At 35.6% G+C, this 25,754-nt stretch overlaps 1 protein-coding gene and 2 non-coding genes across 4 annotated transcripts in view; 1 reads left to right on the top strand and 2 right to left on the bottom strand.

The window, feature by feature from the left end:
* The window catches only part of LOC101894439 (uncharacterized), a 150,757-nt gene that overhangs the window by 113,989 nt on the left and 11,014 nt on the right, over positions 1 to 25,754 (top strand). The window contains exon 1 of one of the 2 annotated variants that reach the window (XM_059127588.1): positions 20,741 to 21,605. The exons of the other annotated variant lie outside the window; for it this stretch is intronic. Within the exon in view, the coding sequence (XP_058983571.1) occupies positions 21,574 to 21,605 (32 nt within the window). The 5' untranslated portion in view covers positions 20,741 to 21,573. Of the gene's footprint in view, positions 1 to 20,740; positions 21,606 to 25,754 lie in introns of those variants that run through there. 2 annotated transcript variants of the gene reach the window in all.
* TRNAE-UUC (transfer RNA glutamic acid (anticodon UUC)) lies at positions 13,122 to 13,193 on the bottom strand. The gene has a single exon. It is a non-coding gene; the product is annotated as a tRNA-Glu (tRNA).
* Positions 24,070 to 24,141, bottom strand: TRNAE-CUC (transfer RNA glutamic acid (anticodon CUC)). Its single transcript has one exon. It is a non-coding gene; the product is annotated as a tRNA-Glu (tRNA).

Here is a 25,754-nt window from a genome sequence, read left to right as displayed (position 1 = left end):
ATTCACTTTTTGGCACAGACCTCCTGATTTTTGATAATTTCAAGGTTTTGGCTGGAATTTTCAAAGCAATCAGCTGTAATTTAATATTTTGCGTTTGTAGAGGGTAGTTTCATTTTTCTCAAAAAGAGTCAGACTCGTTGTCAATTCGGAGATACCTACGATCATCATCATAGAGCACTCCTTCATCGGAAGTTTTATCAGAGCTGCGTACATACTTTCTTCTTTGTATATTGAGGAATTCCTCTTGGTATTTCAGGAATTGTACCATTATCCTTTTTGCTATGGCTTGGCTGTCTTTTAGGAAGTTGAGGGCATTTCTTATCACGAAGACGTTGATTCCGCTAAATTCTATTTACAGATATTCCTGTTGGGCGGTCATCTGTAAATTCCATTGTCACCAATTATTGGCCTCATTCCTAAACACGATGCTAAGATCCTTCTTCCCATTTGAGTCAAAAGTATATTAGTCAAGGCGTCAAAGAAATAGGTTATTATGAGCCGGATAACTTGTTTGTAGATAAGCAGTTTTACACCCATCGACAGTCCTCATCATTTTCTTATGTTCTATATCAACTTCTTTGGCTTTTAACAGCACTGAGTCCAAGTCGTCATTCCGGACGACTTTTATCAAAAGTTCCAATTAGTTGGTCACCAACCTTGATCGTAGGGACATATCTCCGGAAGCTCCTTGCTTTATACTATGGTTTGCCTTTATAAACAACATATATGCACTTTTTAACCTTAAGGGTTATGTCAAAATTTGTTATAGTAGTTGTGAAGCGTATATCATCTCATTCAATCTTCTTTCCTCTGTGCGGAGCAACGTCGTAGGGCCAACAAAATGTCATCGGAGTACATTAGCAGTTCAATTTGTTATAGTAGTTGTGAAGCGTATTCATGTACTCATTCGATCTTCTTTCCTCTGTGCGGAGTAACGTCGTAGCTCCTATAAAATGTCATCGGAATACATTAGCAGTTATCCTCTTTCAGGCGGTCCAGGGATGTCGCTAAAAAAACCTGTTGTACAAGACCAGCAGTGATTCCTGAGGAATACTCCTTTTTCGCAGGTATGTCCCTCAAATCCGAACGATTGCAGTTTGTAAAAAATTCCATGTTGCCATACCGTATCAAAGGCATTGGTGAAGCCCAGGCCAATTGCGGTTATTCTCATTTTGGTCTTGAAACCATCCGTGGCGTATGTTGTAAAGTCTGCCAGGGCATGTGTTGTACAGTGTTTTGCTCTGTATCCGAATTGACAGTCCTTTAACATCCTCTTCTCCTCCTCCTAAAAAAGATGATCCCTCTTTCCCATATTAGTATTCTTTCCACTTAAATTGAATATATATTAGCCCAAGCAGCAAAGGAACAAGTTTTTATTGGTCGGAAAACATGCTGGTAGACAAGCAATTAACGTCCGGCGACAATCCTCCTCGCATCCAAAATAGCCTCTGGTAGGTGTAAATCTTCTTTTTAGTTTTTTGACAGCATATAGTCCAGGTGAAGGTAGATGTCTGTCTTGCAGCAGGATTCCCAAGTATTTCTTCCTATCTGAAGTTCCAATTAGTCCAGCGACATTCCTCTGCGCATCCAAAATAGCCACTGGTAGTCATAATTATTCTTTTTTAGTTTTTTTGAAAACATATAGTCCAGGTGAAGGTAGAAGTCTGTCTTGCAGCAGGATTCCCAAGTATTTCTTCCTATCTGAAGTTCCAATTAGGGTATACTTCTCATGGATCTTCAAGAAGTAATTTCAGTTTAAAAATAAAAAAAACGCCTCCCAGTGACCTTCTCACCCAACGGAGGTTTAAAATATGTTACTGTTTTAAAATAAATAATATTAAAAACTATTTTTTCTTTAATTGCAGGTAACTAAACAATATCCACCTAATCACAATTTAAACGTAAGTAAATCTATTTTATAATTTTCATTCCAATTTCCACTGAAATTCTTAGAAGATTTCATAAAACATATTCTGAGGCCAACTTATATCAGACAATTGACTTTCCAACACTCTTCAACGAATTAACTATTTTCTCTGTAGATCCCATCACATAAATCTTCCCAGTGACCATTAACTTAATTCAAAAAATCACCCCTCCGATTAAGAGTACTTTAGGAAAACATATTTATGTAATTATGTGAATTTTCTAGATTTTCCTCAAACCGTTTTCTTGCTTTACCAATCATTTCTTGAGAACTTCCTGTTTCGGTTTCGTTCAGACCAGAGTGATAGAGCGGTGACAAGTGACGGTGGTGGTTGTTGTTGGTGAATTTATTAGAACTTTCATTTCATTCTGGAACACATAGCGTGACCATTATTTAAGGAAATGCTTGGTAGCCATGAATGGTGGTTCTGGAAGACCGGCTGAAAAAAAAGCAAAGGGGACACTCCAGAAAGAAATGGGCACATGCAATACACACATACTCACCCCAACATTGATGGAACAGGTTGCAAGTAGTTTACATAAATGAATGCATCACCAGCACCACCTATGATGTCCGTGTGGGGAGGAAGCAATGCACATTTTTAATGGAAAAACAAATAAATTATCTTCTTTATTATGACAATGATGGTGATGATGTTATTTCTTCCATGGAACATGATGATGAGGAAGAAAGATCATTATGTTGTTGTCTTGTCTTAATGATAATTTCCCAGGAAACCCGGCATGTGAGTTTCGTAAAGTTCTTTTCTTTGAAATGGGGTTTTTTCTGTCTGTAATTTTCCTGCGACATGAAAAGGAAATTGCACTTAAATGCAGTGAAACGTAAAGATCACCAAATGATATCTTTTGACTATCATGGCAACAGGTTCGTTCGTTCGTTCGTTCTTTCCAATTTTTATTTTTCGTTTTATGGCAGAAAATTGCTGGAAAAATTTGTTATGCAAAAAATACGAAGAGAAGAGTTAAGAGCCAGACAATGATGATGATGAGGGTGAAGTACAATCAACCTTTGGATGAAATCGTGGAAGAATATTTAAAATAGGGTTGCCGATATGGGTTTTTATTCAACAACGGAAAATGAAGCCGACCAAAATGCAGCTAACAATGGGAAAGAAGTCAACATTAAAATCTTAAGAATCCGACTTAAGAAAACATTAATCCCATATTTCCCTTATTCTTTACAAAGTTCGGTGTCCTGGCAAAAGGTTTCATTTCGTTTACCTGAAATTAAGCCAAAAATGGAAAATATTGGTTCTATTTTTATGTGTGCCATTTAAACTAAATCATTTTCTGATTATAAAAATTAAAATCCTGCTTACAAAACATATATTGACTCAAAATACAAAAAGTATAATCGAATTTCAGGACTAATATTAATGCAAGGACTGAGAGACGCCCTACCGCTCAAAGTCATACAGCTGAATATTATGTTCTTTTTAAGTTGACTACGAGAATAGTTAATACATTAATAAATATATTTATTTACATTGAGAAATTCTAATTCATAGGTGAGTTAAGTTGACCTGGAGCATAATAAAGTAGCCAGTCTCGGACTACGTGAGCTGTATGATTCGGATCATTGTCTTGTTGGAAGATGCATTGTCTTCCAAGAACCAAATTTTTGACAGATGACTTTAAATTTTATTATAGTTTTCTCTTTCAAAAATATCGGTCCATAATGTTTTCTTTAAAAACTAAATTCCGCACTCCAGAACCTGCAACTTTATATACAAATATTTTTGGGATCTAGTGCTATGTTGGGTTTTCCTCAAACTTTTTAACGACCATTACTTCTTAAAATGTTACATTACTTTCGTCAGAAAATAGATCGCGATTACAATAATCAATTGCCTTGTCGATATGTAATTTGGCAAACTCTAGGCGAAGTTTTCGGGTTTTCTTCGAAACTAGCGGCTTTTTACGAGCTATTCCACTTCTAAATTAATGTTCATGTATCAAATTTGTTTACAGTTCTCGGATGTACGATATTGTCTGAACATTTATCCACATGTTTCGCAAATTTTGAAGAACTAATTTTTGGATCCTGACGTACTTTCTTGAGAATAATGCTAACAACTCGTTTGGACAACTTTTTCGGTCTACAAGATCGGGCTTTATTTTCAGTTGTACCGCTGTCATTATAATTTCTTATTACAGTTTGTAGAGTTGAACGGTGCAAATTAGAAGTTTTGGCGATTTCTCCGCATGATGAAAACTCAAAACGCTTCTAAAGACATCTAAACTAAAAGCAACGAAGAATAAATGGGGCTCCTTTTCAATGTTTGCATTCTCTCACATTTCTAGGAGTTGTCACTTTTCATGTAGACTTTTTCCCGCCAAATTTTTCATTATATTTCTAATATTTTTGCTATATATGTTTAACATATATTTTTTTATATAGTAGTCGTTTGTGAAGCATGGTATGTTGAATTATCCTTCAGCTCGCCTTCTGATTTAGATTTTCGTTGTGATTTGATCGATTTCTGTTTGATAAGATAGTGTTTCTATTTGAGGTAGCTTGACTGTTTTTTGATTCCACATAGATCGATGTAAACTTCTAAAAAGGTAGCACCCTGTTCTGTGCTTGTTCTGCAGTTCGAGGCATTTCCCCAGACTGGTATTACGTAAGACTCGACAAGGGAAAAATATGCTTGCCTAGATGGCATAGAGTGTGATAGTATTCCTTGACATTTGAAAACGTAACTGCTTCGATTTTTGTTGTACAGATTTCATTACCTTGCACAATATCGTTTATACTTTGATGTGCACATTCGTAGTTGTGAAATATTATGGAAATTTCTGTATAGGGATGTCTTCGGGTCGAAAGCTCGTCATTTTATTTTTTAGCATTAATAACCAACGTGTTGTCAAAGCACCATTTTAGCAAATTATTCATTTCGCTTTGCATTCTGATTTCTGCTAAACGTATAGATTTGTCTGAAACCATTATGGCTGTGCAATCTGGATATGAAGAAGTGATGCTATCATTGAGATTTGTTATCATATAATTGGCATATATTATGAATGAAATAGGTTCGAGTTTGTAGCCCTGTTGTAATCCGTGCTTGTTGCATTGCTAATTTTAACTATAAATTTTCTGTAATATTCGAACCATTTTAAATAATGTCTCTTATTCCATTTTCTTTCTTTTCGAATATATTTTAAAGTTTTGGATGTGACAGGGTATATAACGCTTTGTTGAAGTCAATTAACCTTACTAGGCTTTATATTAGTTCAGATAGACGTGGACTTATTATGTTGGCGAAGTTTCCCAGAAGTTGATTAATGTTCTTTCCACTTTGGAAACAATATTGATTGTTGTTTACTAAGTTGTACTTCGTCACAAAGTTATTCATTCTTCTAAAAATAATATCTATTTTCTACCGATTGCTGGGAGAATGAATTTTGGTCTGTAGCTTTCGAAATTATATTTATTACCACTCTTATGAATTGGACAGTTGCTTTATTTCTTTTAGTTTCTGAGGTTCATCTTATTGAATTAGTTCACACGGTCTCTTTAGTTCCGACTATCGGAAACAAGACAATTTTAATAGATCACTCTAAAAACTCCATTTCCCAAAATTGTCATTCAAGCATAGATTTGATACAATCTGTAGTTCAACGGATCAATGTTTCTCTTTTACATTTGCTAATTGTAGACCAGTTCATAGCTCGCAGCATGTCACGATCTTTCCGAGGTAGCTACTTCTTCGGTGACTTTTTCTGACATGGATTCCAGATGCTGATTCTTCATCCTTAGCCTGAAGGTTTTCTTTTTGCGTGGGACTTCGTAGTTTCTAATATCTGCTAACGTTTTGCCATTTCAATTTTCATTTGAGAATGCAATTCGAATACATATTTTTTCAAATATCACAATTTGTTTTCATAGGCTTGCCTTGATTTGCTTTTTAGACCCCCAAAACGTCAAAATAGTGGGCATAGCGCGAAACGAAAAAAAAAACACCGTACGTACGCTTTTAATCTTTTCTGTTGGTGCTTTTAGCGGGTCTTAAATTTTAAAATGTGGCAATGTTTATACATTCGAATATTTTGATACTATGACAAGTTCTTTACTCCAAATTTTTTACGTGTCTTTCATGGTAGAAGAATACAGGTAGTCGTTTCGACACAGCTGCTGGGACAATGAACTGTCAAACCGATTTTGGAATTAAAAATGTTGAATGAAAAATTATTAAAATTTGTAAAAATTGTTGAGAAATGCATATTGTAACAACCTCCGATTTGCATCGTATAAGAAAATATATAAAAATGTACTTATTTTTTGACAAAACAATTTTAAAATTTTGACATGCGTTGATGCATCTACCTATATTCTTCTACCATGGTGTCTTTCATTCCTGTCATTGAAGATCTTTTGTTTACATGTAACTCTTTTTTAATAAACCAAAATAAAACGAAGAATTTTTTGTATTATAAACCAATTGAAGGAAAAGTAAAATGAACGAGAAAAAACGGGGATGTCATTTCTATTATGGAACTAAGTATTGATAATAGATAGGTTCCATAGGGCAAAATCCCTTTCAAGATTTATCAAAATTCGTTATAAGACTGTTAAGCTTCCCATACTCAAATGCAGAAGTAGAAAGAGCATTCAGTGCTATGAATTTATATAAATCGAAAACTTTCTTCTTCCTTCCAATGGTCCCTTGCATGCTCGGAAATCATATTTAACGGAAAGTATTTCATCGATTTTATCCGAGAACTCGATGTATGTAGATGCCGATATGTAGCTGCCGATAATAGACAAATATCGGTTTGTTTAAACTCCTCAAGTAATATTTATTTTCAAGCATAGTTGATATAGTATGTAGTATTTTCAAAAAAGTTTATTTTTTATTCTTAGGTGTGTTTTTTTTTTTTTTTTTTTTGTAATTTGCGTTTGGATCTTTTCTAAATTGTTTTTATAATTGCATTTCGTGTTATATTTCTATATTTAGTTTTTATGTTGTCCCTATTTTGATATTATGTATTTTGAAATTGTCCCTATAGTCCTACAATTAAAATTCTTTGATAGACTTAGTTTTCAGCAAAACGTCACTTAGATTTTTAAAATATTTATTTTAAACTGTCACATCTTTTCCTAAAAATATTTGAACATTAATTTGCCCAATTTTTAATACCAAACTATTCCACACCCAATTGAATTGGCAATCATAAGACACAAATGGAAATGTTTTTCCATGGCTCAACCCCAAAGAGGAACCATAAACTGAATGTGCCTTGTTGAACTTGGACAGAATACACATTTTTCAAATGCCTGTCAAATTGTTGATGGTGTGGATGACGAAGACGTCTTGCTTGCATGATGGTTCTTGAGGAAGTCTCTCGTTAGTGTAGCACCCTGCTAAGTATGCATTGAAAGCAGTTTAAAGGAATTTTTTGCGAGGGAACGTGAAAAATGAAGACAAACAAAACTTTAAAATTTTTAGGGAAACATATTTCAAATAGCAATTCCACACACGCTTGATAGACAGATAGTTGGCGTGCAGACTTCTTTTATTTGTCTTCTTCAAGTTGGCAGTGCGGAGTTGCATGCAATTCACACCATTGCACGGCGCACTCACACTCAGAGTTGCATGCAAGCGTAACTAGCCAAATAGGTAGTACGAAACGTTTGTTTTTTTTTTTTTTTTTTTTTTTGCTTTTTGGGGAATACAACTTGTCTAAGGAGAATCTCACGTACAGTTTTTATAGTTTTTTAAGTATGGGAGTGTAAGCGGTGGTGGTGTCGGCGGCTCCGCATTTGACCGCTGTGCCTTGTCTGAATCATAAAATAATTCGTGATTACTATCGTTTATTGTACCGTGTGTCTTTATATTTCCTTTTAAGTTATTTTTTTTTAAAAATACTTTGTTTTCAAAGTGCTGCCTGCTTCAATGTTCATTGTCTTTGACCTTTTGTTCATTGCACATTTTCTCTGTTTAAAGTTGTTTCTTTTTTTTTTGCTTCTCTTATATTTTATACAAATTACCAACATTATTCGCAAAAAAAATGTTATTGTTTTCTTTTTTTCTTTCTGGTTTCTTTCATTTTGAAAATTATTGTTATTGTTTTAAACATTTTATCCATTGATCTCACCTAAAAACGTATGATTAATTGGACGCTGACAGCCGCAGTCAGTCAGTGAGTGAAGGTGGTGGCGTTGGTAGTGGTGGCATTGAATTTGTTGCAAAGCCACGGGATTGACTAAAGTTCAAGTCATCAGCAAAGATCAACAAATTTGCTTGTGATGGAGGTATGAGATACATTCATACATACATTTTAGGTAAAACTCAATTAGCCAGACGTCGTGAGTGTTGAATGGAGAAACTGTACATAAATATGAACTCTTGAATGGGTCTACTTTTACTCAACTCTAAAAATTCTCTCAGCTACTGAGATTAAGACTCAAAATCCAATTCTGAAAATGTTATCGTTCTCTCTTTGGAAAGCGTGAATAGACTGTTTGAAAGACTATGGCATTTGAAAGATTTTATACGAAATTTATTTGATTTCCTATTTCCAGTTCGTACCGTTCTACTTTTGCATTTTCAACTCTTGCGGGCTTTTTTGTGAAAACCAAAAAAAAAAAAAAAAAACAGTAAAGAAAGTCCTAAAGTCGGGCGGGGCCGATTTTATGATACCCTACACCACTTTGCTAACTTAGTTGAGCTCCACATAACAATTAAAAGTTTTTATGGGAGAATTCAATCATACACCCTATGATTATAATTATAATTTAAAATTCAAAGGATTAAATACGCCGAAGTATCTTTTAAATTCGGACTTGTATTGCCCATTTGGTGCAAAATTAATTTGAAATCAGATAAAGATATATATGGGAGCTATATCCAAATCTGAACCGATCTCGATAAAATTTGACAAAGATATTTCTGAGCTGTATTTGATATATTTCCCTGAATATCGTTGTTACGGTAACAAATACAACAAATCGGATGAACAATATATATGGGAGCTATAGCTATATCTGAACCGATCTTCACCAAATTTGGTGAAGAGTCTACCTTCTAGACTCAATTCGGTCGTATGAGCCAAATTCCATCCCATTTGGAAAAATATTAGACGTTTGGTGCACAATAAAAGGTAAATCGGACGAAGTTATATATGGGAGCTATATCCAAATCTGAACCGATCTCGATAAAATTTAACAAAGGTATTTCTGAGCTGCATTTGATATATTTCCCCAAATATTATTGTTACAGAGGGCTTATTACGGCGGCGGAGGACAAAAATAACAAATCGGATGAACAGTATATATGGGAACTATAGCTATGGGAGCTATAGCTATATCTGAACCGTTTTTGATCAAATTTGGCATACTTATTTTCAGGCCTAATTTTGATGTATGTGCAAAATTCCATAGTATTCGGGCTGATATTACACGTTTGGTGCACAATAAAATGCAAATCGGACGAAGATATATATGGGAGCTATATCTAAATTTTTACCGATTATCTCCAATTTCAATAGGGTTTGTCCTTGGGCCAAAAAAAAATTTTCATCTCAATCGGATAATAAATGGGACCTGCATTTTGTTCACAAGAATACATGGACATACAGACGGACTGACATGCATAAATCAACTCAGAAAGTGATTCTATGCAGATCAAAAGGAACTATGGGTCTATCTCGTTTCCTTTTGCCTGTTACAAACAAATGCACAAAGACATAATACCCTGACCACCTTGTGGTGTAGGGTATAAATATGGTAGCGTCGTAATAAGAAACAGCTGATACAACTATCGCCGTCAATAATTTCGATTCGGCTTAAAAATCTAATTGGTGGTAGTGATTAAATTTCAAATAAATTCAACAAAGAAGAAAATGTTAAAAATAGCACCGGTCGAACTTAATATTCAATACCAAGCGGTACGAAGAGTGAAAAGGCTGTCCGAGCAGAACATGCTGCTGCATAGTGCACGACAGTATCATGCCAACCGGCTGGACTTTCTAAGAACTGATTTAAACTTCAATCCACAAGAAAGAAGCAGCGATTTATGTAATGAGTTTAGACAGAATTGAGATATTGATCCCAAGCAGTGAAAAACTCGGCGAACCTACCTCTAATCGGCCTGCCAATATAACCCAAAGGGGTAGAATGGCCTTGGCCCTTAGAAAGTGCAGAGTGTTTCAAGCAGATATCTTTGCGATCATGAAAGCGACATAATTGATTAAAGCTATAGAGAATGAAATAATTGAACCATTGACTAAAGTTATTGAGTTTCTCTACAATCAATTCCGATGCAGTTCTGAGGCGTAGAACAGCTCTGGAAAATTTGAACACTACTATCCAGCTTTGCTGAGGACTCTCATGAACGGAACAGCAATTAAATATCTCCATCCATGGGGTTAGGCAGAATTGAGATGCTGCTTGCAAGTAGGGATGAGTGGAACGGAAGCAACGTACCTCTTCTCGTCTAGCCGATATATGCAGAAGAATCAAAGATAGAAGATGACACGGGCCCGGATTCTTCTGTGAGTGACACAAGTTGAATGGAAAGTGTAGTGTTTTTCAAGCAGAGATCTTTGCGATCATGAAAGCGACCGAATTGATTAAAACTATGGAGAATGAAATAACTAAACCATTGATTATTTGTGTGCGGCTCTTAAAGCTATTGAATCTTCTACAATTAATTCCGATGCAGTCCTGAGGTGTAGAACAGCCCTGCACACTACTATCTAGATTTGCTGGGTACCCTCATGAACAGAACAGCGATTAAATATCTCCAACCAAGAGTTTTGCCAGAATTGAGATACTGATTTCAAGTTGGGATGGGCGGAACGGAGCAAATTTACCCCCAATTGATCTGCCTATATATACCAACGGATCAACGATAGAAGAAGGCACGGAAGCCAAGTTTAATGGGAAGTGAATGTTTTTCTGGCAAAGATCTCTGCATAAATGAAAGCAGCAGAAGGTTTGACAGAATTAAGATACTGATGCCCACTTCTTATCGGTCTGCTGATATATACCAACGGATCAAAGGTAAAAGAAGACGAGAAGCGCATTCTTCTGTGAGCAACTAGGAATAGCCTTTTCCTACAAGTTTGATGGAAAGTGTAGTGTCTTGCAAGCAGAGATCTCTGCGATAATGAAAACGGCAGAATTTATTAAAACTATAGAGAATGAAATAGCTGAACTGACAACCGACATTTATGTGGAATGTCAAGCTGTTCTTTGCCTCTACAATCAATTCCGATGCGGTTCTGCAAGGGCACAACAGCTCCTGAAAATATGGTCGCTACTATCCGGCTTTGCTGGGCACCAGGTCATTGTAGCATTAAAGGAAGTGAGAAAGCCGATAAATTCACAGGGATGGGCGGGAAGTCAAAAGAACTTGAGATCCAGAGCTTAAGAACTAATCATCAGAAATCACTTTGCAAGATATCAAAAAAATCTGGCCTGGTATCTCCACGCATTAGGCATTAATAAATCAATGGATAACAATAGGGATACTAAAAGGCCTGTACAAGACGAGAAAGGAACTCTGCTGCTTCGTTCGGGTGTAGATTCAATTCTAATTTTTATTTCAAAGTATTTTCATTAAGTACTACTAAAATTAATCTAACTTAACCTAATCATAGCCACACAATTATTCATATCTTGTTTTAGATTTAAAAGAAAACATTACATGACTGCTTGTCTCTTCATTCAAGTGATCTGGGCTACCTATTGAACGCATAGATAATAGTGATATCATCTGCGTAAAAAAGCTATTCATAATTTTCCCTTGTATCTTTATGCCTATTCTTTCACCATCGATTAAATCTCGTAATATTTTCTGGGAGATGATGTTAAAGGAGTGATGATAATATACATCCTTGCATGACTTCTTTCGATATTGAAATTTCGTCGGTCAATTCACCATTTACTTGGATCCTTACCGATTGGTTTCAATATAGATTTCGGAAGCATCTGACTTCAATTTTTTATATTTCAAAATCTCTCAATATTTCCTGCCTGTCTCCTCTCGACATTGGAATTTCTCGCTCAGTTCACCATTTACTTTAATCCTTGCCAACTAATTGGCAACATAGATTTCGGAAGCATCTGATTTTTTCTTCGGTTGAAATATCTCGCAATATTTCAATCAGTTTGTCGTGCTGAATGTATCGAATGTCTTTTCATAATCTATGAAGCATAATCTAGTAAGCTTATCGGTTAACCTTTTTTTCTTTGAAGCCGAACTGCGATTCTCCCATGGTATTTTCATATTTGGAACATATCTTCATGTGTTTTAAATTTCAGAAATATTTTTAAAGTGTGGCACAGAGTCGATATTTGTTACTTTTATTCTCAAAATATATTTGTCGAAAATGACAGCCTCTTTTGTTTGGAAAAAATAATATTTCTCAATATAGCGCAATATAAAATAAGTATTTAAAAAAATGTTCTTCAATGCAAAAAGTTATGTTTTCTTCTCCAGAAAAAATGATCTGAAAAATTACCTGAAGTCTCAAAATTCAATGACTATATCAATAAAAATACCATGCATTTTCATATTTCAACGTATTTCTTCTCTCAGCTGATAGATCATCCTTAACAGTTTGTGAACCACTGCCACTTCTTCGTATATCTACAATTTACCCAAACAGCCATAACCAACCACTCATCATTCATTCAAAAACAAGACTCCATTGAAACATTTCACCCTCTTTTAAAGTCGGCAAGATAATGACATTCATTGACTAAACGCAACGAAGTGAGCGAACTTGACGAGTAACTCAATGAGTCAACAACCACACAACAAGTAATTGGTGTGAATAAATTATTATTTTTTCAAAATAAACAAAATCAGCCAAAGTGCAGACATAAACTGCCTATGTTTAAAATATATTTTTTCTTCAAAAGCAAAAAATATTCATTAACAATGAAAACAAAGGAAGTACTGCAAAAAAAAATCCTACAACAATGGCAGCAATTATGTGTAATTATTCACAAAAAAAAATAAAAAAAAGTATTTGATGAAACGCATTTCTCCCCGACGGGGAATTGAACCCCGGTCTCCCGCGTGACAGGCGGGGATACTAACCACTATACTATCGAGGATTGTGCTGGCTGTTGTGTTATCTTGTTACTTGTAGCAGTTAGTGAGTGGGCGAGAAAAAAAATTATTGTTGATATGGAAGAAAAACATTTGGAAAAAAACTATTTCCCATACCGGGAATCGAACCCGGGCCTTCTGGGTGAAAGCCAGATATCCTAGCCACTAGACCATATGGGATATGTATAACGGTGCCTTTAAAGAGTTATAAGAGAGTGAGGAAATATTTTAACATTGGTCAGATAAGAGAATGGCATGTTCTGGGTGATTTTGAAAGGCAATGTTGCTTTGTCGGGGAAGCCAAAAAAATTAAGACAGGCAATAAAAACAGTTTTGTGGGGGTGTATAGTCTACCATATATAGATTAGTTTTTGATAAAGGAATGTGAATTCTAGGTTAAGTTATTCCATCAAATCAAAGATTTTGATTTAAAAATTGGATTTGTGACCACAGCGTGGTGGAATGTAACCAATTCCCGGTAACACTCTCCAATAGCAGTTAATGCACTAAAAAGCTTGTTAATTCGGCATTCCGGAATCATTCTTCGCATTTTTCCATTCTCTTCAATTCAGAACTTCTAATGGTTGTCAGTACTTAACTATTTTAATAACATTCTAAGAGACTTCTAATAAACTGCTTGTTATACCCTCCACCATACTATGGAGAGTATATTAACTTTCCGTTTGTAACTCCTCGAAATACTCATGTCAGACACAGCAAAGTATATATATTCTTGATCAGCGTAAAATTCTAAGACGATTTAGCCATGTCCGTCTGTCTGTCGGTGTGTCTGTCTGTCTGTTGTAATCACGCTATCTTTCGAACAAATTGAGATAGAAGGCTAAAATTTTGCACACATGTATATTTTGCCAGTAGGCAGGTTAAGTTCGTAAATGGGTCATGTAGGTCCAAGTTTTCATATAGCCCCCATATAACGGTACCTCTCGATATTCGGTATTTTGATGATTTTAGCGACATTATTCACCGGAATTGTTTCAAATTTGGCATTTGAAGTTCGTAATGGATACTACAGCCTAAGACAGAAAATTATCTGTGCAGGTCCACGTCTTCGTATAGCCCCCATATAACGGTAAGTTCGTAATAGATACTGCAGCAGAAAACAGAAAATGGACCATGTAGGTCCACGTCTTCGTATAGGCCCCATATACCGTACCCCCCGATATTCGGTATTTTGATGATTTTAGCGACATTATTTACCGGGATTGTTTTAAATTTCGCATTTGAAGTTCGTAATGGATACTTCAGCCCATGCCAGAAAATTGTCTGTGCAGGTCCACGTCTTGGTATAGCCCCCATATAACGGTACCCCCTATATTCGGTATTTTGATGATTTTAGCTACATTGTAAACAAATTTTTCTTCAAGTTTCGCATTTAAATGTTGTAATAACTTATGACAAAAGTTGCCTATGCAGGTATACGTCGTCGTATAGACATTCGGTATTTTTAAGATTTTAACAGAATTTTTAAAGGATTTTTTTTATTTTATTTATTTATTTATTTTATTTTTTTTTTTAATTGCCAAATTTGTACCAAATGGTGGAGGGTATTAAAAGTTCGGCCCGGCCGAACTTACAGCTTTTTTACTTGTTTTTCATTTAGGTTATTGAATAAAAATAAAACTTAATAGTGTCGGAGAATTTTACCTTGCGAAACGTTTCGTCTTTTATTTTTATACCCTCCACCTTGGAAAGGAGAGTATATTAAATTTGTCATTCCGTTTGTAACATCCTTAAATATTCGTCGTAGACCCCATAAAGTATATATATATTCATAATCAGCATAAAATTCTAAGTCGATTTAAAGATGTCCGTCTGTCTGTTGAAATCACGATACAGCCCACATTATTTGACGTAGAGCGCCAAAATTTAGCAGAACAATTTGTATTGTGTCTAGGATTGCTGGTATTGAAAATGAGATATATCGGTCCACGTTCTGGTATAGTCCCCATATAACGGTACTTCCCGATATTCGGTATTTTGATAGTTATTACCACATTTTTTCACGGATTTATCTGAAAATTGGTATTTGTAGGTCATAACGGGTCCCTGTACGTATGGCAAAACATTGCATGTATAAGTCCACGTTTTGGCATAGCCCCCATATAAAGGTACCTAACGATATTCGGTATTTTGATTAATTTTGGCACATTTTTTCACGGAGTTGTCTAAAAATTGGTATTTGTTGGTCATAATGGGTTTCAGCTCCGGTAGCGAAACATTGCATGTATGGGTCCACGATTTGGTATAGCCCCCATATAACGGTAACTCCCGATATTCGGTAATTTGATGATTTTTGACACATTTTTTCACGTATTTGTCTGAAAATTGGTATTTGTAGGTCATAATGGGTCCTAGTTCGAGTGGCGAAACATTGTATGTATAGGTCTTCGTTTTGGTATAGTCCCCATATAACGGTACCTCCCAATATTCGGTATTTTGATGATTTTTGACACATTTTTTCACGAATTTCTCTGAAAATTGGTAATTGTAGATCATAATGGGTCGCAGTTCGTGTGGCGAGTCATTGTAATTATAGGTCCGCGTTTTGGTATAGCCGCCATATAACGGTACCTCCCGATATTCGGTAATTTGATGATTTTTGCCACATTTTTCACGTACTTGTCTGAAAATTGGTATATGTAGATCATAATAGGTTCTAGCTCCGTTGGCGAAACATTGCATGTGTAGGTCCACGATTTGGTATAGCCCGCATATAAAGCTACCTCCCGATATTCGGCATTTTAATGGTTTTTGCCACGTTTCTTCTAATGTTTCCTTTGCCCTAAGGTGGAGGGTATTAAAAGTTTGGCCCGGCCGAACTTAATGTTTTTTTACTTGTTCTTCATATTCCAACTAATAAATATCTACAACTTTGCATTCTTACACTCGACACATCCATGTTCTGATATGAATCTACCTCTTCAGAGCTCGCGTCCATCATTTTACCGAATTGCTGGCCATTTGTTTTCTTTGCCACTTACCGGCAACTTTTTTGTTTGCATTGCATTTCTGGCATAATGATATTTGCTGTTGCTACCTCCTTTATTTTGCTAATTTTACACTTTTTCTGCATTCTTTGTTTTGTCGATGGTGCATTAAATTATTGTGAATTCGAATTGTGTTGATTATTGTCAGTTGTTGATGATGGTGTTGGTATTCTTGGAGTTTGTTTTTTATTAAACTGAGATATGCATTTTCAAGTGGAAATGCCTAAGCAAATAAAGAAAAAATATTCTTGCGCTGACTTCTTAATAAAAAATAAACCCTTCTGCTGTCTTAACTGTCATCTGGTGATTGTGGTTTCTTGTAAAAATAGGCAATTATATTTTAAATATGTGACTGGCATAATGTGCCAGATTATTAACATTGCAAATTATTGGGTATTTCTTTTTGTTGGCTTTTTTATTTGGTTTTGAGGTGGTGGGCTCTTTTGCATAGGAATATTATGAGCTATTCATAATAGGTACTTTATTGGATTTAGTTAGAAATTGTGAAATGTAATAATTTAATAGTTAAATACAAAGAAAAGTGGCGCCCAATAATTATTAATATAACAATCTTATATAAGAAAGAACTTTGAACTAAGTAATGAATATTTAATTAAATTTTGAGCTATAGAATCAATATCCAAAACCATAATATTGAATTTCGATAGTGAGGCTTATTTATTTAAAATGGTTGATGATGAATTGATTGCCGATCAAGCCAAGAATGAGTTAAAAAAATAATACAAAAGTATTTCACACATCTTTCGAAAAGAAACTAAACTAATCAATGATTTTTTATTTTGGGCCGGATGCGTCGATGATCATTTTGTAACATCGGTGCCGCTCTCTTATGGGGTTTCTTTATATTTGAACTCTCGAGTTTCGTTATAGACTTTCCTGCAGTACCCTTGGCTTTCACAATATTCGTCTCTACTTTGTCACTTTGTCCAAGAGTTTCCGCGTAGAAGACGGATGGAGAAACGAGGTGGGAGACCATTGCATTTTTGGGAGAGGCTGTCTATTGACAGCCGGTAAGAGGGCATGGAAGAGTGCTCTCGAAGACTATGCTTCTCCCGATTGTCAATTTTTCTCTTTTGGCCTGTGGGTTTCGTTATAGACATTTCTGCAATACTCTTGACTTTCACAGTATTCACCTTTTCTTTACCTCTTTGTCCAAGAATTATCGCGTAGGATGGAGAACAAGGTGAAAGCCCATTGACGTTAGGGCATTTGTTTGTATTGAATGAGGACCCATCTTTTGACTTTGCATCATCCCCGGCATTTACAGCAATCTGCCTCGGAAATTTCGTTTTACTATCTACTGCCGAGAAGGGTCCACTGAAATTGGGATCTTCCCAACCTTCCATTAGGCTTTTGAATTGCATAGCCATCAACTCGTCGGTTACTGCTGATTTAGACTAGGCGAGTTTACCTTATCATTATTTGAACATGTCTCTCGTATTTATATCATTTCTGTTCCTCTCTATTACACTCAGGAAATGATTGGCACTCGATCATTTAATCGAGACCCTTCCGCTACTTTAGGTGTGTCTGTTTCTTATTTAATTCTCAGCTATCCAATATATCTACTGGGAGTTCAATTATCCGCAACCTGTAGATGTTCCCCAAAGACGGAACACATCTGACTTAGATTATCTAATCAGCTAAGCGAATCTAACACGTTAAAGGAGTTCATATTTTGCGATTTATTTGTTATTTATATTTAATAGTGCCGCAACTTCTTTGACTATTTTAGCTTTTCTCAGAATTTGATCGGAATGTGTATCAACATTAACAAGTAAAAAAGCTGTAAGCCGGGCCGAACTTTTAATACCCTCCACCATTTGGTACAAATTTGGCAATTTCCAAAAAAAAAAAATTAAATCCGTTTAAAATTCTGTTAAAATCTTAAAAATACCGAATGCCTATACGACGACGTAGACCTGCATAGGCAACTTTTGTCATAAGTCATTACAATATTTAAATGCGAAACTTGAAGAAAAATATGTTTATAATGTAGCTAAAATCATCAAAATACCGAATTAAGGGGGTACCGTTATATCGGGGCTATACGAAGGCGTGGACCTGCACAGACAATTTTCTGGCATGGGCTGAAGTATCCATTATGAACTTCACATGCGAAATTTGAAACAATCCCGGTAAATAATGTTGCTAAAATCATCAAAATACCGAATAACGGGTTGGGGGGGGGGGGTACCGTTATATGGGGGCTATGTTAAGACGTGGACCTACATTTCTCATTTTTTGACTTAGGATGTAGTACCCATTACGAACTTCAAATACCAAATTTGAAACAATTCCGGCAAATAATGTCGTTAAAATCATCAAAATACCGAATATCGGGGGGTACCGTTATATAGGGGCTACACGAAGACGTGGACCTGTACAGATAATTTTATGTCTTATGCTGTATTATCCATTACGAACTTCAAATGCCAAATTGGAAACAATTCCGGTGAATAATGTCGCTAAAATCATCAAAATACCGAATATCGGGAGGTACTGTTATATGGAGGCTATATGATAACTTGGACCTACATGGCCAATTTATGAACGTAATGTGTGCAAAATTTGTTCGAAAGATAACGTGATTACAACAGACAGACAGACATGGACATGGCTAAATCGTCTTAGAATTTTACGCTGATCAAGAATATATATACTTTGTTGGGTCTGACATGAATATTTCGAGGAGTTACAAACGGAATGACAAAATTAATATACCCTCCATAGTATGGTGGAGGGTATAAAAATGCCACTTATATGGTCTTAACTGTATGAATAGTAGAACTGATCAAAACTTTTACCTACACCCAACAACCTTTGTCTAGAATCTATTCGTAAAACGAAGGAATTAGAGAAAAGAGTTATTAGAAATTTTATAATTAACTATGGTTTTAGAACGAAACGAAAAAATAAAACAACAAAGAAAGAAACTAAAAACGTATCTCAAAAGAATAAAAGAAAGGGGCACACAATGAAACCAAGAATACCAATAACTTCGGTCGTGGTATGCAGCACCAGCAGCAGCGGCATTAAACATTCTGATATTTATCTGAATATTTTTATACCCTCCACCATACTATGGAGGGTATATTAATTTTGTCATTCCGTTTGTAATTCCTCGAAATATTCATGTCAGACCCAACAAAGTGACCAGCGTAAAATTCTAAGACGATTTAGCCATGCCCGTCTGTCTGTCTGTGTGTCTGTCTGTCTGTCCGTCTATCTGTCTGTCTGTCTGTCTGTTGTAATCACGCTATCTTTCGAACAAATTGAGATAGAAGGCTAAAATTTTGCAAACATGTATTTTTTCCCAGTAGGCAGGTTAAGTTCGTAAATGGGCCATGTAGGTCCAAGTTATCATATAGTCCCCATATAACGGTACCTCCCGATATTCGGTATTTTGATGATTTTAGCGACATTATTCACTGGAATTATTTCAAATTTGGCATTTGAAGTTTGTAATGGATGCTACAGCCTAAGACAGAAAATGATCTGTGCAGGTCCACGTCTTCCTGTAGCCCTTATATAACGGTACCCCCCGATATTCGGTTTTTTGATGATTTTAGCGACATTGTTTACCGGAATCGTTTCAAATTTGGTATTTGAAGTTCGTAATCGATACTACATCCTAAATCTTAAAATGAGCCATGTAGGTCCACGTCTTCATATAGCCCCCATATAACGGTACCCCCCGATATTCGGTATTTTAATGATTTTAGCGACGTTATTTACAGGGATTGTTTCAAATTTCGTATGTGAAGTTCGTAATGGATAGTTCAGCCCATGCCAGAAAATTGTCTGTGCAGGTACACGTCTTCGTATAGCCCCCATATAACGGTACCCCCCATATTCAGTATTTTGACGATTTTAGCTACATTATATACAGATTTTTCTTCAAGTTTCGCATTTAAATATTGTAATAATTTATGACAAAAGTTGCCTATGCAGGCCCACGTCGTCGTATAAGCATTCGCTATTTTTAAGATTTTAACAGAATTTTTAACGGGTTTTATTTTTTGGAAATTGCCAAATTTGTACCAATTGGTGGAGGGTATTAAAAGTTCGGCCCGGCCGAACTTACAGCTTTTTTACTTGTTGTTTTTGCTATTGACAGATGGATGATGGGTGTTTGAATGAATGAATGAAAACGTTGAGTGTGTTTCTGTGCTTTGCGGCGGTAGTGTGGACAGACAATCGCTTGGATGAAGTGTGACTAACTGCCCATCAATCTTGATTGTGAGTAAAGTATTGTTGTTAATGTGCTGATTGTTGTTGCTGGACATGTCTGGGTGTTGTTTTTGTTGTTGTTCGCTGCTGATTTATGATGATTTGCATTCGAAAAGAAACCTAATGGAAACCGTTAATACAACCAACTAAGGTGTAAGGCAAAAAAAAATGTGTGTTCAAAAGAAATTAACTGTTATTCTGTTTTGTTCAAACCACCCAGCACCAACACCTCCAACCTCCTATCCATCCAACTCCAACGATCTAGACTTCTTCTGCTTAGAAAGACAAAATAAAAACAATATTTAAATTTCTTTTGAATTAACTGAAAAGAAACGCGTTTTCAAAAGATTCCAAAATGTTTCAGTGAAAGTGATATTTCGGAAATGAGAAGAAAGAAAACAACAGACACGAAACAAATTATTGATTATTATTGTTATTTTGGTTTTTTTTTTTAGAAGAAAGAAGAAGCTAGCCAGCAGCAAGTAGCTTTTAGGCTGCTTGATTACATCGGCGGCCTGCGCTTTAGTCAGTTATCAAGATCATAGGCTTAGAGTAAGATGTCGGTTTGACGTTGCTATCTAATTTACCGCCCGGCATTTTTCCATTACAAATTTGGCGTATAAGCTTGGTTCGCAGGTCAAATGTGTCACTGCTGTTTTATCGCAAAATTGATTTGAATAGCCAACACAATTTAAACTAAAAAAAAAACTACTCACTTAACGACGTAGAAAAAAAAACAGAAGACGAAGAGGAAAAACACCAAAACTAATTTCCATGCAAAGATTGAAAATTGAAAACTTGAAAGGAAAAACTTAATGAAAATAAACTTGAAATCAGGCAAAAAAAAAACAAAAAAGTGTGCGTGAAAACTTGTTTGAAGTGTTGCTCGATGCGGTTAATGCTGCTGGTTTAGCAATTATCCCATCTCATATGCATGTATGCTGGCTGACTGACTAACTGAGTGACAAACCCTGGAGGAGATAGACACATTTGCATCCGTCGACCGCAACCCACTTAGTTTTGTGTGTGTTTTTCAATATTTTCGCACAATGTCGCTGTCAAAGATGTCGAAGTGCCACTCACTCATTTACCCAGCAACACAGTGTTAGCCATTAAAACAGTATTATACTAACCTAACCAGCCAACCGACAAATCAGTCTAGTTTTTTTTTCTGTCATATTGCTGGTTATTAACCTTCCGATTGAATTGGTTCAATTAGAAAAGGAGTTACAAACTTTGATTGGTTTGGACTACAAATTGTCGCAGCACACACACACACACAACATTTTATTGGCAACATGTTGCTGGAATTATTTTGCAATAATCTTTGGTAAGTTTTCAAAAATAGAGAGTGTTCAAAAAATTGTGCAAAATAACTTCGAAGCTATATTAGGAGATCTCTTGGGGAAATGTTTGAAAAGGTCTTTTGGGATCGCAACCAAGCGCTCAATTCGGGTTTTGTTTCAAATCTATTCGGCTCGTTGGACTACATGTAGAGAAAGAACTTAACCGCTCGGTTCGAGTGCCGTTTCAAATCTATACGGCTCGTAGGACCAGGGATTATTTGAGAGGTACTCACTTGAGAGTTTCGTGACGAATTCGTGTAGAATTTCAATACTTATTTGTTTGCTATAAAATTCAGAAAATTTTCGGATGTTTCAGAAATTCGAAAAAAAATTGAATTTGGTCAGTAAATCAGAAAAAAATATATGATTACTCCCATGGTTCAATGATATCAAGGTAGGGCTATGATACCATATGATTTCATTTTTTATACCCTCCACCATACTATGGAGGGTATATTAATTTTGTCATTCCGTTTGTAACTCCTCGAAATACTCATGTCAATCCCAACAAAGTATATATATTCTTGATCAGCGTAAAATTCTAAGACGATTTAGCCATGTCCGTCTGTCTGTCTGTCTGTTTGTCTGTCTGTCCGTCTGTCTGTCTGTTGTAATCACGCTATCTTTCGAAGAAATTTAGATAGAAGGCTAAAAGTTTGCACACATATATATTTGGCAGTAGGCAGGTTAAGTTCGTAAATGGGCCATGTAGGCCCACGTCTTCGTTTAGCCCCCATATAACGGTACCCCCCCGATATTCGGTATTTTGATGATTTTAGCGACATTTTTTAGCGGAATCGTTTCAAATTTGGTATTTGAAGTTCGTAATGGATACTACATCCGGAGTCAAAAAATGAGCCATGTAGGTCCACGTCTTCGTATAGCCCCCATATACCGTACCCCCCTATATTCGGTATTTTGATGATTTTAGCGACATTATTTACCGGGATTGTTTCAAATTTGGCATTTGAAGTTCGTAATAGATACTGCAGCATAAAACAGAAAATAGGTCATATAGGTCCACGTCTTCATATAGCCCCCATATACCGTATCCCCCGATATTCGGTATTTTGATGATTTTAGCGACATTATTTACCGGGATTGTTTCAAATTTCGCATGTGAAGTTCATAATGGATACTTCAGCCCATGCCAGAAAATTGTCTGTGCAGGTTCACGTCTTCGTATAGCCCCCATATAACGGTACACCCCCCCCCCCCCATTTTCGGTATTTTGATGATTTTAGCGACATTATTTAGCGGAATCGTTCCAAATTTGACATTTGAAATTTGTAATAGATACTGCAGCATAAAACAGAAAATGGGCCATATAGGTCCACGTCTTAATATAGGCCCCATATACCGTACCCCCCGATATTCGGCATTTTGATGATTTTAGCTACATTATAAACAGATTTTCTTCAAGTTTCGCATTTAAATATTGTAATAACTTATGACAGAAGTTGCCTATGCAGGCCCACGTCGTCGTATAAGCATTCGGTATTTTTAAGATTTTAACAGAATTTTTAACCGTTTTTTTTTTTTTTTTGGAAATTGCCACATTTTTACCAAATGGTGGAGGGTATTAAAAGTTCGGCCCGGCCGAACTTACAGCTTTTTAACTTGTTTTTTTTTTTTTCTTGGCTTAATATGTCATCTGTATTTGTTTATGTATGTGTTTTCTTTTCAATAACAAAAAATTGTTCGGAAAACATTCAAACTCGGATGTTTTCAAAATGTTTTTTCATCGTATGCATCGACAAAATCTAGAGTTTTTGTAGCGAAATAATCCTTTAGAGATATATAGAACCTGGTTTTGAAAAGAAGTGTTGACTTTTCATTCAGTTTTCACGGTTTTCAATTATTTATTCAAAATAAATGCAACAAGTTGTTTGATTTTTTTTATTGTTTTGATACTAATTCTGACATTACAAGCCAAACAGGTAGACCTCTTTACTTGCAATTTTTTCAAAGTTGGCCTACCTTCTCTTCATAGTACCATGATTACTCCTACATTCGAAAATTACAGAAATATAGTGTGTATGATATGAAATTAGTTTGTGCAGATTATTCGGAAACTTTTCTTAAAATACTACAAAAAATCTCGAGAAAAACCCGGACATCCGTGATGTGCTCTTGATTCTTCCTCCACAATCAAAATGTAGCCTGAGGACTACATTGGTTCTGGAAAATCTGCACACTGCTCTCCAGCTTTATTAAGTACCTAATGATTGTAACATTGAAAGATATGAGTTAATATTGATCCACTCATACCGAAGCTTCTCCTTTAGCGTTGATGCACTGGCCATGTGGTGTTTTCGTATTTTTCTTTGAAGTATTTCCTAAATGTAATCAATAACATTTCACAGTAAAGAGGAAAATAAATTAATATAAAAATAAAACACAAAAGTTTAGCAAAATTTAGGAACTTATTTGTAAAGAAGGAAAAAATTCCCGTACCGGGAATCGAACCCGGGCCTTCCGGGTGAGAGCCGGATATCCTAACCACTAGACAATACGGGACTTGCGATGTCTAAGCAATGAAATTCTGTGCTTTGAGATGGTGGCTGCAATTGGCGTGGGTCATGATAGGGCGGCCCATTTCGAACAATGTGTTCTGTATGTTTGGGATCATTGTCTTGCAGGAAAATCCATAGGTTGTCAAGATTCCAAATATCGACAGATGCCTTCAAATTTTCTTCTAATATGGATTTATTTAGCTTTTTCTGCCTTTTTAATACATTTCGAACATCAATACAAAATTCTTTCCCAGAAGACACATCTCACAAATTAGTATTTCTGCTCCGAATTATACATCAAAACTAACACAGATTATTTTGGATTAAAAGCTAAAGACAAAATTTTGTTTTTCTTATAATTTCCAAAAATTAAAATTAACAAAAAAAATTTTTTTACATTATTTTTTACAAACTCCTACAATTTAAAGTATTTCTAGACTTTAATATTTTATATGCATTCCTTTACTTTTTTACCATTTGTAGCCTATTTGGCATACTTTTAGCATTTTTTTTTTTTTTTTTTTTTTTTTTTTTTTTGCAACAGCTAGGTTCAATATTTTCCCATTCTTCCAACAAACCTTTCATCAAATCGTTTTTGCAAGGTATGGAATGCTGGCGGATTTTTCCATCGAGATAGCTCCATAAATTTTCTATTGGGTTTATGTCTGGACTCTGGACTGGAGTATTCATGACATGGGGACAATTATATAGCAGCCATGACCGCACTTTATAAGCCCTTGTGTTTCGGATCATTATCCTTATGAAAGTAATAATCTTTGTCAAGGCCGAGCTTTTCCTTGCAAAGTGCCGAACTTTCTTTCAAAATGTTAAGGTACATAGTCTGATCCATAATACCCCCAATAAAATGCAATACACCAAGCCCAGAGGTTAAAAATGCACCCCACACCATTAGTGACCAACCACCGTGCTTCACTGTAGGCTTCATATTTTTGGCAAGGAGCGCTTCATTAGCCTTTCTCCATACATAAGGTCTGCCATCTAAACCAAAAAGGTTGAATTTGCTCTCATCCGTGAACAGCAAACTCTTCCAAAATTAAAAATCTTTTGATATGTGCTCCTTGGCAAATCTCAATCTTATTTCTTAATTTCGCTTGCTGATTAGAGGCTTATGTCTAGCTCTTCTTCCATTGTAATTCGACTTATGCAATATAGGGTAAATGCGCCTAAGTTCGGCATGTCCCAGTAGTCGGCAGTTTTGAAATTTAAACTTAAATAACTAAGAATAGAATTGACCAAATAATGAAATAATTGCAAAAAAAACTCAACAGTGTTCTCTGCTCTCTTTCTGTAAAAAAGCAATGAGCTCCGATCATTTATTACGAGAAAATAACGGTTTTCGTCAGTGAGTGTTTGTTTGTAAAGAAAAAAATAGTGGTGGCGTCAACTTAATAATCGATTTAAGTAAATTAAATTTAATACTTTTGGAGTCAGAAATATTTTATAATAGTAAACAGGAGTCCAAAGATGATTTTCTAACTTAAAAACATACAAATCAAACATTTTTCTGTTATATTTTTCAATGCCAACATTAGGAACAGAAAAAAGAGATTTGCCAGAAGTCGGCAGGGGGCGCCGATTACTAGAAAAATATAGTTT

Source organism: Musca domestica, unplaced genomic scaffold, assembly GCF_030504385.1.
Source record: "Musca domestica strain aabys unplaced genomic scaffold, Musca_domestica.polishedcontigs.V.1.1 46, whole genome shotgun sequence".
Classification (NCBI taxonomy): domain Eukaryota; kingdom Metazoa; phylum Arthropoda; class Insecta; order Diptera; family Muscidae; genus Musca; species Musca domestica.
Note: the sequence above shows the minus strand (reverse complement) of the source record. Positions and strands in the feature narration are given on the sequence as shown.